At 35.8% G+C, this 20,030-nt stretch overlaps 1 protein-coding gene across 1 annotated transcript in view; it reads right to left on the minus strand.

The window, feature by feature from the left end:
- The window catches only part of PCLO (piccolo presynaptic cytomatrix protein), a 310,788-nt gene that overhangs the window by 141,742 nt on the left and 149,016 nt on the right, over positions 1 to 20,030 (minus strand). Inside the window, exon 7 of the mRNA XM_062491657.1 lies at positions 17,848 to 19,859. Coding sequence (XP_062347641.1) covers positions 17,848 to 19,859 — 2,012 coding nt within the window. The remainder of the gene's footprint in view (positions 1 to 17,847; positions 19,860 to 20,030) is intronic.

The following is a 20,030-nucleotide window of genomic DNA, read 5'->3' on the forward strand; positions in this document are numbered from 1 at the left end:
CCGCCCCTCTCTTTCTAAAAGTGCCCTAAAATTACCAATACAACATATTCTGCTGGTGGAAGGCATACTTCTTACTCAGTTCTGGTACTATATACCATGGTCCCAATATTACACACTGTTAGAATAGAATAGAAACTAAAAGAAGTTTGGGAAACTCTCCTTGATTGCTGAAACTTGTCTTCCAGGCTTCAATCCATTCCAAGAACTCACCAGCTTTCAGGTCTTGCAGCAGACTCTGCACAAGCCCCTCTACCTGAGATGGACAAGCTAATTTCTCCTACAGTTCATGTTGTGAGTATATTTTGCTCTCTTCTCTGCAGTTTCTCAGTTTCTTAAACTTCCTTCTGCCTGAAACTTTTCTTTCTTCTCTCCCTCATTTTCTGAAGCATATAAATTCCCCCTAAAATACGCTCAGTTGATCCCAGGGCAGGCGTAATCCTCACACCTTTTAAAGAAATGTAGTTGAACCTGACAACAAACACACAGAGTAGATCATCTGCCACAGATGGCTGAACTTAGGAGGTGTGAAAACCACTCACAGTATGTCCGGATTTTCCATTACACTTTTTCTAAAGTGGGAACATATACTAGCCAGACCACACAAAACTCCATATTCCTATTCTTATTCTCATATAAAAATGGCATTTCCAATTGATAGAAATCCATTTCCAAGTTACACAAATTAAACAAAACCAAATTAACCTCTCCTCCCAACCAACACCTAAACTTCAAAAAGCTAATTTTTAAAGAAAGCATTAACACTTGAATAAACACATACAGAAATCTGCTATGCTGATACAAAACAGAGTATCTTCTCATGGAATAAAAATAGCTTTCACTGTGTTATCAGTTTAAACAGATACCAAAGTGAAACAGATTACCTGTATTTCTTTGTGGTTTTTGTTTTTATATTTTAATATATAGGAAAATATAATTTTTCAGAGTTTACTTTTTTTTTGTCATTTGTTTGCTTACTTTTACATGTTTTCTACTCTCTGTGGATACTGCACCAGATTTAATCCATGGAGCTGGGAAAGAGAAGTGGCAAATCTTCATCATTTGTACTTAAAACTAGATCGGACATCAACTCCACCTCTTTACCAAAGAAATCCAGACAGGGCACTCAGCTTGGTCTTGATTAGCTCCACTGAATAAAACTGAATTTTTAGCACATTTTCCTATTTAAACACATACACGGAGATAACATTTATATTTTATTATTTTACTAATTATTAAATATAATTTCTATTACTAGCACTGTAATCTATATTAATTTTCAGAGGAGGAAGTATTCCACTCCTGGATAAATTATATCAGATGACAACCTATGCAATATAATATTTAATGCAACTATGTAGGGCAGAGGAAGAAGAAAGCAGTAACCTTTAATGAATTTTCTTCCTACTATTTTAATAGCAATTACACTATTTTAGAGTCATGACCTTCCTCTTCCCATTTCTGCTTATTGTGACAAGCAGGACAGGAAGACAGAAAGTTAGCAAAGACTACTTTTAAACACTAATGAAGCTAAAAATAAATATAAGACTGCAGAAAAAACAGAAATATGAAAGATGTGCCATTTGCAGTTTTGAAACTTACATATGTAACAAAAAACAAAACAAAACAAAGCAAACAAAAACAAAACAAAACAAAAAAAAACCCCAAAAAAAGGAAAATTCTTATTTGGCCTAGAATATAGTGGAATATAGGATATATATTTGCTGCACATACAAAAAAAAAAAAATACAAAACCAGATAAAAAAAATAGCTCTGATTATATGAATATGGACTATACCAATCACCTTGAACATGCAATATAACTTTTCTTATTACAGAAACAGGAAATCATTAAAAGATGTTCATAAGAAAACAACAGATTTGGGTTGGTTTCCTTTGGTGTTTTGTTTTTTTTTATGCGTTTTATTCACTGTTTTAAAATTTCTAGGAAACCCAGAGTTTACAAAGAAAAGAAAATTAATGAATCCTTGAAATGTATGTAATCATCCAAATGCACATTCTAGAGCAATGGAAGAGCAAGAGCTAAAAAATTAGTCCAAACCATTGAAAACTAATGGCTACTGAATATATTAGTGACATCTTATCTTCACAAAGTATCAGGCTTTGCCGTCATGTCATTGATATTTTTTAGTTCCAGAGATGTTAACAGAAAGTCAAATGATTGTTCTGAAGTCTCAAATAGTTCGATGCTCACTGGGACCTATAGCAGCTCGAGGCACAGAGTGATGATACATCCCCTTACAGATAAGAAATTACAGTATTTATGGGTTGAGAGCAGAACTGTTGCGTGTGAATGTGATTTGTTTGTTTCTGTCTTGGAAAAGACAGAAATAACTAATGGTTTTTAGCTGGTGAGGATGCCAGAAGAAAATGTTTCTGGAGACACAGATCCAGCACTATAAAAGCTTAAGAAAACAGTATTACCCAAAACAAGAACAGCTGAGGGCTGTATATTATCAGAATAAACATGACAAGAACAATTATTAGTTAATATTTAGTTAGAAAACAAGAAAAAATGGCTAACCATGAAAATGGTTCTTCTAAACAATCATTGCACAATGCAACCACTGAGAACTTTAGCCAGGATGGAAAGACAGGAACACAAACTTTAAACAGTTTAATTCTGAAAGTCATCGTCCAGTAACAGGCCACAATGGCACATTTAATGGCACTATAGAGATGAAGAATGCCTACTTGAAACACTAAATAACTGGATGTTAGACAGTGTCTGATGCAGAAAAATAGTTTTGGTCATTAGTTCACCTATATAAAATCAATGGGTACAGACATTTTGTTTCAGTTTGTCTCATTTTGGGTCAAATCTGAATTTCTGGGTATTCTAAGATTATTAGCAGTTTAGGAGCACCTAGATCTAAGTGAGAAAATTAAAGAAATATATTTTATATTTTGAAAATTTTGAATATTTTTTGCATTAATTTGTATTATTTAAAATATAAATATTGTATATTATTTAAGCAAAGCAACATCTCTTAGCTGAACTATTTTGATCCTGAAAAAAAAAAAATCATGTTTAAAGGGTCTCAGTTTTATTAGCCATGCATTTATTTGCCTCTTAATTTTTAGATTCCTCTTCTAAAAGCACAGCAATCATTCCAGTACCTTTCTGTACTTCGAGCAGCCAGGAATCAGGCTGCTGAATAGTGATGATCTCAAATAGTGAGGCACTGATGGCATTTCCCTCAGAATGCATCACCCAGGAGCTCTTTGTGTTAGTGTGCAATTCCTTACTGTGCTGTTTGAACCACATTTTACACAAAAACACTATGCAATGAATTCATTATGAAACACTTTTATCTACTCTGCTCTCTTTCTGGAAAACATAAAATCACTTTGTATCAGTTGATGATCTCACTTTTTAATGAAAAGGTATGACTTAGTCAACGTCATGGGGGAAGGGCTGAATTAGATGGATTTTGACCTGAAATTTTGTTGTGGATTCAATCATCATGAAATTGATTTCCAGTTGCTGAACTGCATGTGAAAAACCAAAACACTTGAAAACCTCCAACTTGTCCTTTAGTCTATTCTTCCTTCTGCATAACCAGCTCAGGAGAAATTATAAAGCACAAATTTCAATTTGCTCATTCTCAGTGGGCTGCTAGATTTCCAAACTGCAATTAAAGGTTTAATACTCTGAACTGCAGGAAAAGTATTTGTAACATGCTTTTTAAAAAATTCTTTGAAGATAAATACCAAATTAATGGAAATCCTACACTTTCAGCCAGAAAACTCACAACTCATGACAAAGACTTTGAGAAATAAGGATCAGAAATACACAGAAATATTTGAAAGCATTTACATGTTTCTTCCCATTACATAATTACAAAATGCTTAGGACACTGAAGTTAGAACATACTTTATTTCAAATTCCTGCTCACTTTTTGTGAGCAGGACACCTTTCCTTATTCACTTTATTTATTACTTTATTACTAATTTGTCTGCGTAATATAGCATATCAACACGGTCAAGATACACATAAAAATCACTAAAATAAAAATAAGAATCAAAAATTTGATGCAAAAATGAGACTTCCAGAGTCACAGCTACTCTACTGATATCTCCAGCTCAATGCACACATTCAGAACTTCCCTATATATCGAACTCCTTCTGGGCTTTGAAGCAAATGGAGCTGATTATCACTGTCTGTCACTTTCCCCATTCCACCATTTACTTTATTGACTGTATTGTCCATACTTCCAGAACAAGTCAGACAGAAAATCCTTCTCCATTAATATAAACATTCTTTATTTGTTGTTATTTATAAAATATTTGCAGTAGGAATGGGTAGTAGAGGAAAAAACAACCCATGGTTGTCTGGTTTTGGTGGGGTACTGTTTCAATAGGTTTTTTTTTGTTGTTTTTTTTTCTCTTAAATGAGACAGGAAAAAATGTGTTTCAGGAGAATCACTATCTATTTTTTCAACTTGAAAATGACCAGGCTCATTTATTTTATCTCTCCATAGGCAGCTGAAAAACTATCACTGTATTTATTTTTTCTCTACTCTACAAAACTCTTCTTTCTTCCTGTGCCAACTTTGAACTTCTTCAATATAAAATTCAGATTTAAAGGTTATTTTCTATTAGAAAATTTCCAGCGCTAATATTTCAGTCATTCAAATGAATAGCCTTCCTTCCTGCTCCCCACATTCTGTCAATTTAGGGGACATTTTTTACAATAATCAGAACTGAGAAATTTTGTTTTAAAGAAAGTGCAAAAAGTTCTTCACATTTTAAATAGTAGAATTACCAGTTCAAAGAAAAAAAAATAATTTCCTCAGGACATGATCCACAGCTGATTGAATTAATGGAGTGTATTGATAACTTCAGAGGATTTTATATGAGCCATCAGATTAGTGATTCTACAACACATGCACAAGCATCCATGGTTTCAAAAGTCAACGGGAATACTCTGATCTGAACATCACAGTAGATTCATCATAATAGATCACAAAGGGTTCAGCAGTAATGCTGTAAACACTTATGGAAACATATGTAACATAAATGTAAGCATTTTTTAATCTTCCCAAATACAGCAAAATTTTACAACATTAAGGTAGCAAAAGTCACATTCTAAGAAACTCCAATCTCATTAATGAGTGTCAACTAGAATTTGGGATTCTGATGTAACTGATAAGTGTTTTGGCAGTGCTACGTCACTTATCCTTCGATTGTAGCTTTTTTTTTATAGTGTAATAAAACAGAAATGTTTTTATGTCATATTTTCTAAAGATGTATTTCAGAGAGAGGATTTACAAAATACTATCACTGTACTTCAATGCATTTCTTTTTCAAGTCTAGCTACCCATAACATCAGAAGGAAAGAGACATTTTCTGAGTTAAGAATCTAACATACATTTATGAAAGACTTTCTATGTATAATGATGACAAACATTGAGATACTAGTATCTTAGAATGTATATATCACCTATGAATTACATGCACCCAAAAAAACACTATTTTCTATGAAATGATGATTTCTTAAAACTTAAGTTTATTTTAAAAAATCTAGAAAAAATCGATGAAGTTCTAGCAGAAACAAACCAACCCAACAACTCAAAACCCCAAACCCAGCAATTTCCCAAATTACTCTAAAGTAATTACAAGGTTTGAGAGGTTAATGGGGGGCATGGACAAGTGTTTCCTGAACTGTACTGTGTATTTCTTTATAAAGGTGCATAGGAAGTGCTTTAGGAAATGAAATTTGATTCTGAAGTGAAACAGCACAGCAGTTCGAGTGTGACTGCACTTCAGCTAATGAGAACAACATTAACTGGAAGAGAAGGACTCAGATAGGAGAATCCCCCAACTCTTTCTACCCTGTTCTATATCCACAAAAAGCATTAAAAATGTCCTTTAGAGATCCCAGTGTAGGCCCAATAAGATGGTAAGGGTTGAGGGAGAGTGTCTGTTCAAAGAACAGAGGTTAAGGGAAATAAGCTTAAAAAAACCACCTAATTGCTGTCTTCAACTCTGAAATGAAGCAGTACTGAGAAGACAGAGAGACTCTTCTAAGGGATGCACAATGAAGGACAAAAGGCACAAGTTGCACAAGGGAAGTGAAGCAGAGCAGGGAATTCTCAGAACAGAACGCACAGAGGGACAGTAAAATCTCCATCCTTAGAGATTTTCAAAATTCAACTTGGCAAGTCCTCTAGACGTCTGATCTAACTCAGAAATTAGCCTAGCTTTGAGGTCAAGGTGGGACCATAAGACCTCCACAGCACTTTTCTGACCTGATTTTTTGGTGATCTGTGATGACTGAAGAGTTTAGATAGGAAATATTTTCAAAATATTACAGAGACACCAACATCTTAATGGATATACTGCTACAATTCTGTGTAAGGAGTGAAAGATTAGGGACTTCAACATTTATTTAAATTAAAGCTTTGATGTTCCATAACTGCAGAGTGTCTGAGAAAAAACACCCTCCAGAAAAGCTATTTGCTTTTTGATATATATATATATATATATATATATATATATATATATGTGTGTGTGTGTGTGTGTGTGTGTGTGTGTGTGTTTGTGTGTGTGTCTGTTTGTAACACATATGGTAAAAATGCTTCTTCTCTAACATTGTCAAAGCTTCTTATTTTCCATCATGAGGTTTTGGGCCAAATGATGAATAAACAGGAAGAAAAGAGAAAATATGTTCCTCTTCCTAGGTTATCATTCCTCAGACAAGCAATGCACAAACAAGCTGTAAGAACAGAGCAGCCTACATTACCACTGTCAAATCACTTTTAGATGCCCAAAGAATCGTTTTAACTGCCTAAAGAAATATCTAAAGGCATTGCAATAAAATTCTCTATGCTACAGTGCGCCTGATCAAATGAGCAAAGGACAAACTCACTCATTCCATTCCATTTGTCCTAGAAGACCATGATATTTCTGCTGTTGGTTATAACTAAGGAATCATAAAAGGAACATCAATATGATATAAGTGATTAACCCAGACAGTAACCTTTCTAAAAAAAAGGCAGTAATTGCTTCTAACATCAACTCAGACAAGAAGCATAATTTTATTTCACTGTTGCCCCCTTCCATCATATATATACAGCAAAAACACAGCTATGAAGGAATTACAGAAAATGTGTTCCACTAACTAATGAAGTAAATATTATCTCTGAACTACATTATGACTTCCTGAGTCTTATGTCATTGTGTTTTAGTAATGCTATACAGCAGCTGAAACAAAAGAGCCAGTCTTGAAATAATCTTCCCTACATTAAACTTAAATTTTAGGTGGGCAACCCTTATTTTGATTCATTCCATCCATCACCTTTCCTAACTATCTTTTCACCTCTGGCAACTGCTGACTGTCTAAATCAAGGAATTATCCAGATTTAGAGAAATCAAATCTGTTAAAGTTCTCATCCCACACATATACTAAAGAAATCCTCAGCATATAATATTCCTTCAGACCTTCCTCCATACTAGTTATTAAATTTCAAACCCTGCCTCCACTCTTAGTTAATGGCTGGCCTGCTTGGCCATAATGCCCCAGGGAAAAGGCTACCCAGGCAGTGTAAGAGCACCTGCACACTAGATGCTTTGAGCTGGATTTGGCATCAGCAAACAGCTTGTGAAGTGAGTAAGGTGAGATAATCAAAGCTGTATTTTGATAGGAACCACTTAGATTGAATGAGAGAGAGTGTCAAAGAAAGACCAGCTGGGAAACAGAAGTAGGGTTTAGCAAGGAGATTAGAGGGAAGATATGGACAGATGGAGAATGTGAACAGAAATTGAACCAAGACCCAAATTCATGATGTACAAAATGCATGAAGTTCTGAAGGAGAGCCAAAAGGCAGGCTTCCTCTGCAGTCTCACACCAAGGGAGAAATTTCAGGCTCTGCATCAAAATTTCACAGGGATGTCTAAACCATATCTTGTGATAGACTAACCCCTGTATTTAGAGTTTCTAAAGAGTTGACTTAGGCAGCACAGCACTAACCACCCTGGCTACTGTTAATTCCTCTATCATAGCTTCATTTTAAATGCAGGCACCGCAAGCACTTTCCATGCCGTTATGAATTCCATTCCCTGAGCTGAACATTGCAGCAGGTAAACCACTTTTTTTTACCAGAGTTCAGCTCTTTCTTGGTAGTAAAAGTGAAAATTATTTTGAGAAATTGAACTGAGAAGATAAGCACAAATGAAAAACTTGCTCTCTCAAAGTGAGCTTTGAGAACTGTTGACAGGATAGCTTCTGGAATTCTGAATTGGTGTCAGCAGAGCCAAACTTGTCCTGTAAATAAGAAATGTTTCTGCACTATGATTCCCATCTGTCAGTAGCCATTCATCTTATAAGCATGCTGAAGAGACCAGAAAATAGTGGAAATATTTTTTATAAAGACATTTCAGTGAATTAAATGAAAGTTATTTTAAATTAATATTTTTTTATTATTTTTCTATAATTGAGCTTTAGCACTCAGAAAACAATTTATAAACCTAGCTTTAACAAAATCATACCTTTTTCTATGCAGAACTGATAAAAGGAAACTAGTACATAATTAAGAAATTCACTGTTTTGAGAGAAAATAAAAACAAGAAAAAACACAGGAGACTCAGAAGACAGGCTTTTTTGAGTGACCATGGGATGAAAACAGTCTCAGTCATCCAGAACCTTACTGTGGTCATTTGAGAAATGAGTGGGATTAATCTCATTCTAAAATAAAACCACAAAATACTGGATTAACTACTGTTCCCTTGGAATACTTCTGCCTGCAGATTATAACAAGAATATACAGTGACTAGATCAGGTGGGATTTTTCACCACCAATATCTAATATTAAACATTTTATTTCTAGTCCTTCATACCTTAGCTAGGTAGGCTATGTTGTGTCAGCCAAGGAAGACAAGAGACTTCCAGGCTTCAGAAGAGAACTGGAATGGGAAAAGCAAAATAGGGAGTAAATGTCACTTCAGCTAAGGAAAGGAAGGAACAAAACATTTAGGCTATTTGATTATGCTTGTCTCAGCTTCCCATCTTTTAAATGAAGACTGCATCACTACAGACACTCATATTATAGAAAAGGCTATATATATATCTGAGTGGTTTGTTTACTCAGCACTCTGTATTGATGTACAAATGCTATATTGATACAAATTAACAAAAATGATGTGCATGATACTGTGTAAGAGGAGCCATGATACTAAAGAAAGTTGTAATTATTTTTAGAATTTAATTTTTAAGCATAATTCTATTACACATAGTGTTCCAGATATCCTTGCCTTGGAAAGGAAATCAGTCATATAGGCTTCTATCCCTTCACGTTATTCCTGATATTCAAATGTAATACATTTTCACTAAAATATATCATCTCCAAGACATCTGTGCTATTGCAGTTATAAAGTTCCTATCTACTAAATATCCCAGGCCACAGATTGAGATAATCTATTCTGTGCATCTACAGGATGTGAAGAGCGATTAATATCTGTTCTATTTAAAATCATGTATAACACAGTGGAAGACATCCTGTCCAGCTTTGGTCTTCTTTCTACATCAACACAGCCAGATCCTTCAGACATCAAACCAACATTGTCTAAATCTTTTATTCTTTATCTTATGTTCAGCTTTGAAACATCTCATCCTCTAACTCTTCAGTGGTGCTGAGCTAAACTGCATTTAGTATTAAATCTGAAGTCTCACCAGCCACTAAGCAGGGTAGAACAACTGCAATACATATCCTGCACAGGCACTACTTGCCAGTATTTCCCAAGAACACCACTACCTTTCATGTGAGCACTTGATATTTTTAAGTCATGTTAAGTCTCAGCATTTGCTACTATGCTGGACCATTTTCATACTGCTATTGCCTAATCAGCAGTATTCCTCTTTTGTTTTGTTTCCTTCTGTACCTGTAGTGTCTGTATCATTACTGAAATTTTGGAACACTGCTCTGAATTACAATTCTGCTTTCCAAAGTAATTGTGATTCCTATATCAATACAAAAATGCTATATGAGTAATTTTTCCATTCTTTAAATTGCACTTGAATTATTAAAGAGTAAAGCCTAGAACAAGCACCTGTTTGATGCACTTAAAATTGCTTTCCTTTTTGACAGCGACCATATTGACCTAAGATATTCCCTTCCACCTGGCAGATGGAAAGAAAACTTCCATTTAAAAATCACAATTGAAAAAAAATTAGCTTAGCAATAATTTTGTGTTGGAGTAAGAATGTAAAGAAGTGCAGCAGAAGAGACTACTGTCCTTAATATTTAATAATGAAATTTGGTCTTGAAGCAATAATATGCAAAACCATATATCTATCTTAACAAATTACTTTTAATATGGAATCACTGTCTCACAAAAGCAAAGCCTGATTGGAATCATTCTGAGAATCAAACCAAAGCAAAGTTAGTTCCAACATAGGCAAGCCTTATTAATTTAAAAACTTAGAAACAAGCAAGCAAACAAACTGCTAGATGCTATTAGCACACATTGCATCTTGAAACACTGATAGCACAAGAGGATTTGACCTAGCCAGTATTTCTACAGATAAGAAAACGTTCAGAGATCTGGTATGAATTCATGGAGCTAATAATGCTGTGAAGAGTATTACAAACACAAACACAGCTAGTTCAAAGATTACTGGGCTACCTTCATGCATTCCTTTCATATTTTTTTTTACTTTTGGGGGTGATTATATGGGTATATCTAGCTCAGCAAATATTTTTTCATATTTTTCCTAAGAGAATAATGTAGAGTTTTGAAATTTTTAGTATCTCATATGCTAAAAATAAATTAGGAATTATTAAAAACAAATTAACCTTCTTCAGGAGAAAACTCAGTAGGAAGCTCTGTCCTAAGTGTAAACAAAGCCTTAAACAGGCTCAAATCCCAGTAGGGAAAACGAGTCCAAACCAATGACTGGCTCCTTTTGGACAAAAACGCAGTACAGCAGATAATTTACATCACCTAATTTGTTCTATTGTTCAGCTTTTACTGCACCAAACAACTTGCTAATAAAGCACAGACAGTGCTTTCTTTCTAACAGAGATTTTATAGACATTGCTCTTCTGTTCTTTTGGAGAATGTACATTTCTTTTTTCAGTACAGCTTTCAGAGCTTCAGTCAAAGATGCTCATAATGCTTCACACAGAATAAAATGCAGGAAGCCAGAATTATCAGGAGAACATGTGAAAGAAATCCCCCTTTTTACTTCAGCCAGACAATTCCACTGGCAGAATTTTTACTCTCTATTCATGCTAAATACAGTAATCTGTGGCTTGAGAGGAGATGAAGATCTGAAGCAAAACAAAACTGAAGTAGGCCAAAATTTGTTCATGGGTACATGCCCCTCCTTCTGTCTGTCTTCTGTGCCTGGTTCCACTGTATAAATTTATACATGGCATTTATTATTTTAAAACAAGGAACGTGATATTTACCTATTTCCACACCAAATATTCCAAGTATTCTTAAAATAGATAACCACAGTAATGAAGTCAGGCAGAAATGAACATAAAGACACTATTGTAGTTCTGTTTTTCTTTGTCTTTACGGAATATAAAAGACTGAGGGATGGGATTCATGGCCAGGGATGGTTTTCTTATTGTCTGTATAAGAGCTGGCTTGAGAGGAAGATGGATAAGCTGAAAGCAGGTGAAAAAAGGCCCAAGTGACACAAAACCAAGGCTCTTTGTCAACTTTGCCATAGATCTCATGTTTTATAAAAGATTGGTAAGGAAAAAGAGTGAACACTGTAATAATTTTCTGTTATACATGAATGCCCCTTGGTTGAATAGAGAAGGTGTGAAACCAATGAATACAAAAGCATCAGGCAGAAAAGACTGACCCAGTTAAAATGTGCTTTAGAAAATAATGTTAATATGATATGTTGCCCAAATGTGGGGTATGCTGTCTCTTTGGAAGATCTGACAGATAGAAAAAAGGTGATTGACTTCAGTCACATAAATGTTATTCTAAAGGATTTCAAATACTTCATGGGAAACCGTAGCTTGAAATGTTAATAGGACTTTAATCGTAAATAATTTAGACCACTAGTGGGAAAAAATAACCTTAAATCTAGCTAAAACCACATGGTTAAAGGAAAAGATAGATAGGTCCCATTTCATTAGTTACACAAGGATAAGATTTTGAGAATTGTTTCTAAATGTGACAGACTGTCTTTGTAACTCAGTTCCCAGCAAATTTGTTTGAAGCACACAAAAAGCATGTGACAATATTCAAGCATGAAAGGAAATTGGTGGGGAACATCTACACCTGGATTGCTCACCTGAATTCAATCTCAAGATTTCCCATCCATAAGCAATGAACCAGAATTCTTCAGCCTAGTGACTTAGCCTGTTGCTAAGTGTATTAACACACTCTCAGGCAACCCTGCATGTGCAGTTCACAAACTGCATGAAAACCATATGAATTATACAAATCAGACTTCTCCCAGATCATTATTTAGGACTGGTTAATGCATACTCAAAATGAAGGACCAGTTACCACCAGTGACTGCAGAATTTTCATTAAACCACAGACCAGCAATGTCACTTAGAAGTAACGATAAAAAAACTTTTGCAGATTAAATCTAGTTACTATCAAATATGGTTCTTCATTCAACACCCATCTGTACTAAAATCCAAACAGAAGCTGTCTCTGCAAAAGGTAATTCCTCCTTTATATGGAAGTATAGCTTTTACAGAAATCAAAATGCCATTCCCTTTTACTGGGCTGAATCACAGAACTAAAATGGAAAATTAAAGTCACTGAATCAAGCCTTCTGAAATCCAGTGATGCGACCACCCACGTCTCAGACCAAAAATCACTTCTGAATATTTCACAGTAACTAAAAATTTATAACAAACGTAGCTGGAATTAAGCTCAGATAACAAGAAACCAAGGGAAACACCTGTGTCTTGTGCTTCAACAGTAGAAGAATTATGTTATATGACATTCTGACATGACATTAAGAAATGAACCCACTCCCTGCTTCTGAGAAACCTAAGCAAATAAAAACATCCACTTTCAAGCAGAATAATTATCCCTGCCTTATTTTTTGTCTATTCATTGTCCAGGGAGAACACTTGCTGAACTACAAGTCTGGGGATCAGCTTAGTCCTGAATAAACAAGCAAAACATCATGGATATGACTGATGGAAGGTCTTAATTCTACTGGGGAGAACTACCTTGTTTTCTTTTTACAGTGCTCAGATGTACAGCATGTCTGACACTGTAAAGGTCAGCTGTGGATGCCCCATCTCTCTTGAAATATTTAAGGCCAGGTGGGATGGGGATTGGAGCAACCTGGTGTAGTGAAAGGTGTCCCTGGTGGCAGGGTAAGTTGGAACTAGATGAATTTTAAAGTCCATTCCAACACAAAATATATGTGATACATACCAGTATGTATCTGTGATTCTGTGAAATCAAGAGGTTTTAACCTTTTAGTTTTAAAGTTGAAAAATTCAGAATACCACAAAAGATTATATACATTAATGTGTTAATAAAGCCATCTAAAAGAAATTCCACTCTTAAAATCAATATAAATCTTCTCTCAATATAGCAAGAGCAGAAATCTTACATTTCTTTTGCAAATAAAGACACATTTGGGGAAGGGGGGGTTGCTTGAAATAATTACATTCTTTTTTTACTGCATTTTGAAGACTTGATTTATTTTGCCTTACAAGTATGGTAAATCACACCAGATAAAAATGTCAAGAAAAGTCTCTCTTAATAAACATATTGATAGGATTTACTCTAAGTGTTAAAGCTTAAATGTACAGTTTCTACCCAAAAGCTGACAGGCTGTTGACAGATGTGTCTTTGCATTAGTTTCACGAATACAAACACTTCTGCTGAGTCTATGCATTGCTTAGCTGTAGATGTTTTATTTGTGTGACAGGTCACGTGCAAGATCCTCTGAAATTTGATTCAGTTTAGCTGAACAGACATTTTGCATCCAAAGGCAAAAGAAAGAAACTCCCATCTTTGATTACACACATGCAACCTGTACAAGTGCCAAAAATGACTGTGACAGGCGTGTGACTTGATTCTGTGGTGCACTGGTGTAAAGCTGTTTCTTTATTATGTTAGACAGGTACTCACAATTTTTTATTGCTGCTGAATGGATTAATTTGAACCTTCACTTCCAGACTTTACTGACAGTTCCTGGTGCTCCTATGGAAACCACTCCTATGGCTATTCATTCTCCATGCTGGACTACTAGACAGTCTAATAAAATCAGTGCTGGGGAGCTCACTGCCACGGGGAGTGCAAAGGACACAAAGCTTACAAAACAGCAAAACTGGGCATCTTTGCAAAATGTCAGTTCCAATGGGTAACTTTCACAACATTTTTTTGTGCTGACAAGATACAATTCCTAATTTTTTCTTGACTCAGCTATACTTGATTACTATTATGTATCGCATATATTTTGTATATATATACAAAATATGTAGCTTATAGTGGCAAGAAATACTTTATGTTTGGATGAATAGGAAGCCACCATCTATATTCTTTCTGGTGTTCACATAGAGATGATGACTATTAAAGAAAAGCAAGTGCAATTATAATGTAATCACACAGCTTGTTGTTGAAAAATTTAATGTGCAACCACTGAAAATAATATTACCTGGATTTTTTTATTATGTGATTAGCTACCAGGTTACTTTTCAGCCTTTCACTTATACTAGATTAGATAAAATGTCGCAACAATTTCCTTTACAAGCTGCATTAAAGAAGAAAATTATATTTAAACAACAGTTCAAAGATATAGAGAGATAATTTAATCTTAGTCATAATATCTTTCTCTGAAATGCTGTAAAAACCCCATTTTCCATTGGAAGAAGTGCATGACTGATGAAAGGGCATTGTCTGAAGGACAAGTTATCATTTAATTGTAAATCCTAGAAAGAGACAAGTTTTATTCTTATTTTTTTAGTCCCACCAGTTGTATTAGGATCAACCTTTTTTCTCAGCTGTCATGAAAATTAGCACCTGTGAATTATATATACATGAATACACGAACACCCTTTTCACCTGCAATGTTTATGAATGCAGACAAAGACATAACCCCAATTCATGAGCTAATAAAAAAGTGATGGGATATTCATTCATGCAAAAAATATTCATATACACATTCCATTTCCTTAAGGTAGTGAAAGATCAATCTTTCATTTTCATTTTATTCTTTTATGTTCAGCTCTAGTAAATCCTCTTTTTCAGAGTGAGTGGTTTTGTAAGTTTTTCTGTATTGAACTTCACTCTTTTAAATGGCATAACTGTCCCCTTCTACCTTTCCTTTTTTTTTTTTTTAACTAGGAAATTAGGAACTCTACAGTCAGGAGACAGAAAAGTGTACACAGAGAATTAACAAAGACTTGAGATGTTGTGGGCAATGCACATATACATAATGAATAAAGAACAGTCCGAGTGCCAAAAGTATTTCAAAGTTAAGGCAGCATCTTGCTTTCACACTTAGAAGGATAGTCCAAAAGTGATCCTATACTTAAGTATAACAACATCATGTGGCTCTAACAAAAAAGATGTACAGTTGAAAAAATGTCAGCAGGGTTTACACTTTGCTGACGATAACACTGTGTGCATGCTTTCATGGAACTTTTGAATGTGACAAAATGTACAAAATAAATCACTGTCCAGTCTTTACTGTGCTTCAAGATGAAACAGACTTAAAACCACAGTATAAACAAATGGACATGCTGGAGGGAATACTGTAAGTCTTGTGGAAATTAGATAATTTAGATTTTGTACTGTAGAACTCTCCTTCGTAACATAACTGGACTGATTAATTGAGAACTGAAACTGATATAGAAACTGCTAAAGCAATTTATGCCCCTATTTCCAGATGCTGAGTAAGTCAGTCAATTACATTCTTCAAGGATCACTGTAAATATTTTATTTCTTGTCGGCCATGTGCCTTTCCCTCCTTTAAATTTCATGTACCTGATCTCAGCATAAGCTAACTGAACCTCAGACACATAATGAACAAAATTCTATCAGAAACTATAACCAACTTAAAGCTAAACATAGCATTAAAGCTGAAGTTAGCCATGATGGTCATGGGAAGTTTACAGAGAAGTTTCCTCACCCTCTGCTGCATGACCAAGTTAGTGTAGTCCACTTTATATCCATGGAAGTTTTTAAAATTTCCTTGTGCTTGTCTATTTGCACCCTACCTTCCATAAAAATGTCCCACTCATTTATTTAGGTTGCAACTACTTTGAGACGTGGGCTATTTGCTGCCTGATAGCTGGCTGCCCATTAGTGAAAACCATATAGCTCATTGCTGTTTGGGTTCAAGGCAAAACTGCAGGGAACATGTTGGTATAAAAAGAAACAATGGTGTACAAGCTCTTTGCTTTCATGTCTCATTAAAGAATAAATGTATGTGTTCAAATGCTACTGTAAAGACCCTTAAACAGTTATTTGCTTATAGAATCAATCATCCATCATAGGATACAATTTATATCAAATATATATACCTGTGAAATAGGTGAACTGAATATCTGTTCTCAGAAATAGTTTTACTGTACTTTTACAATTATATAATATTTTACAATATTATACCTACTATCCAATATTAAATAGAACCCAACATTTACAATCCATGAGCACTTCAAGATGCTGTTCCAAATCCTCTACATGAAACTTTAATGCTCATGGTAGTTTCCCCCATTGGGCTTATCATTCATTAGTGAATGATGCTTATACAGAGTGCCAATGCCATAACTATGGCTTTCCCTTCAAACTTCCAAGTACTTTTTTCTAAGCACTAACTGCATGGGAAACATTTAATACTGCACAAATACATGAAGCTGCATGAACTACTTATAATGGGAGCCTTGGAGGGTATAACCAGATAATGTTGTATTTGAAAACCACCACAAATTATTAAACAAAGAGAACAAATCCTCTTTATCCTATGCAGTCTGTACTAATCACTTGTATTCACAATAATTGAACATAAAAGACAAATATTGCTGAATGGCAACTCTTCCAGACCTCAGAAAAAATACTGACACATCAACTGACAGAAGGGAATGGTCTCAGATAAAAGGAAAGCCAAGAACATATAATATTATAAAAGTACTATTTTACCAAATGTATTATAAAGGTACTTTTTATTCCTCTTATTCATAAATATCAATCTGATTTGCAATATGAAATCTTACTTCTCAAGGAAAAGAAACACTGCAGAAATGAAAATTTTGATCCTACTGATGTCAGTCTCCTCTGACCCCTATAAGAAACAGCCCTCAAAACTTGCATAACTTCCTGATAATCCTCCTTATCCAAAACAAATTAAAAATGGATTTTTGATATGAGACCTTTTGGTCTGGGAAAGATAAAAGATGTACACACTGGGACACAAGATTATCCCCAGAATCACACATGGCTAAGAAACCTCATGGGGGTCAAAAAGGACAGCTAACTAAGGCACATGCAGTAATTTCCAGGTAAATGCACTACAGACTGTGCCACAAGAGCTGGATGTTGTATGATTAGAAAGGAAATGCCTTCAATTTTCTGAAGCACTGTCAGTAACTCCTATACTGGCAATGAATTGCTATATAAAACACAAAGTATTGTGTTACTTCCTGAATATTTGTAGGGCTGAAATATGGGCTTCTTTGTTTCCTGGCAAAGCAGTGAAGGAAATAACCAATGCTTTGGACAGCAGACACTTTGCTGGACTTTTCAGCAAGGTGTGAAAAAGACTACATACACAGGTATTGGAAATGAGTGTGTCTGTCCTCATGTTGTACTGATAGCTGGAGAACTGCATATTATATATAAAAAAAAAAAAAAGAAAAAAAGCAAGCAAATACTTCTTACCATAAAACCCTCAGTGTACTGAAACTGAGTTCTGGAACTGTCTTCTGCTGTGGGACTCAGGGGCTTAGGATCAGACATAGAGCGTTGCATCATCTTTGCTGCCTTTGGGCTTGATGGAGGAACCTTGGCCATGTCAGCATGCAGCATCTTCTGAGGGCTGAGGTCATCAGTCATGGGTTTTTCATAAGGTACAAATGCTGACTCTATAACTTTGCTTGGTGAAACGGGTGAAATTGGTGAATAGAGAACTTTGGGAGATTTGGGAGGGGAAGGGACTACCTGTAATGTGGAGTCAGGACGAAGGTGGGATGAGTATCCTATCTCTAATGGTGTTGGACGTTTTTTGTCTTTCTGAGGAGATGAAGCTGACAGATATTGGGAACTTTGAGTGTCTGATGCTGTCTCTGTTTGACATCCCAGACTTTCTCCTTTATACGTCTTTTCTGGAGCTGAAATATGTTTTATGATCTCAACCTTAGCATCCCATCGGGCCCTGATTGAAGGTGTTCTTATTGTTCCTACAGGTTCTGTTTGCACAGAAATCTCTGCCACTGTCTGAACTGCAATACTAGATACCTTGGAGAATGATTTAGCTTTGTCTGCCTCAGCAGTGCTCTCGCTGTATTTCCCTACACGAGGCTTCCTTCGTGATCTGCTGGAAAGATCCCATTCATCTTGATCTTCATCATCTGTCTGAACACTTGTATCAACACTCTTCTTAGCTCTCCGTCTCCTGTTGGTGTAACCTCTTTCTGCTCCATCTTCATCATCAGTTTGCACTCCACTGTCCACTATTTTTTTGAAACACCGAGGCTCTTCTTCCAGGGTCTCCTCAAATTCTTCATAGGGGCCACGTAATTTTGGCATAGAACTTCTCTTTTTCAATTGTTTCTCCTCTCTAACATCAATATCCTTAAGAGACATTTCTGAAACTGAGCTTAGAATACCAGACCTGGGTATGTATTGGGTAATGCCATCAGACTGAACTGTATACCATGCTTGACTTTGTGGAATTTCAATACCCAGCACCCCTGAAGCTGTAGTTGTTGTGTCATCAGTAGGCCAAAATTGGCCATTTTCTGTGCTTGTGTACTGTCCTTCCAAAAGTGTTTGATCTGTGGTAGTTTGGGGTGAGCCAGTTCCTGCGGGGTCATAACCATACTGATATATTTGACGAAGTTTTTGCTCCTCTAACTGTTGATGGAGCTGCTGTTGAAGTTGTTGGAATTGTTCAAGCTGCAACTGCTGCTGGGCTAATGTCTCTTGTCTCATCATAAACTGAGCTTGTCGTTCCTCCTCCTGCTGAAATAAGAGATGATGTTTCATGGATTGCAACTCCTCAAGCTTTTTTTGCACCATAAACTTTTCTTGTTCCCTAAATCTTTGAATTTCCTGACGTTCCCATTCCAGCTCTTCTGCAAAGCGCTGCTGCTTAATTTTCTCAAGCTCAAGAAGTTCCCGTTCCAAATCAAGCTGCTGCTGTTTGCCTTCTTCAGGGGCAATGAGAAGGGCAACCTCATCATCAATTACATCTGTATAAACTTCAGATGCTGTAGTTAAAGCAGGTATCAAGCCGGTTGGCTCAGTGGTAATAGTTTCTATAGAATGAGGTGGTAACCCTGTCTCCATACCAATGGCAGTAATTGCTTTATCTTTTTCAGCTGCAACAGTTGTCAAGAAACTGTATGATCTTGGGAGTGGTTGAGTCTGTTGCAAAGTTGATAAAGAGGGCACTGAGTCAATTGTTTGGAGAGTAGGTAGATCTCTGACACTTGTACTGAAAATAGAACCAGGTTGTGTGGTGATGGCAAATGTGGATGGGATTGGAGTTGCTACTGAAGAATAAACAACACCATTGGATGATCTTAAAACACTTCCAACGCCAAACTGGGAACCCACAGAAGACACCATTCTTGCTTGGGAATACTGTGGTGTACTGAGCCCGAGGCCAGAAATCTGCCGAGTCTCTGGATATGGACCTGTAGTCTTGCTTGAGTAATCCATAACCTCACCTGAAATTACAGGGCAAAGTTACAGTCCAGTCCCACAAAAGAATGCTGCTTTGCGGATTCTGAAAGTCATCCCATCTTGATGAAATAAATGGGAAGGGGAAACCGCATGCAAATCTTCAGGTTAATGATCTACTTTAGATGTGAAGGAAACAGCATTTTTGAACATGCAGG

The sequence above is a fragment of the Cinclus cinclus genome, chromosome 4 (assembly GCF_963662255.1).
Source record: "Cinclus cinclus chromosome 4, bCinCin1.1, whole genome shotgun sequence".
NCBI lineage: Eukaryota > Metazoa > Chordata > Aves > Passeriformes > Cinclidae > Cinclus > Cinclus cinclus.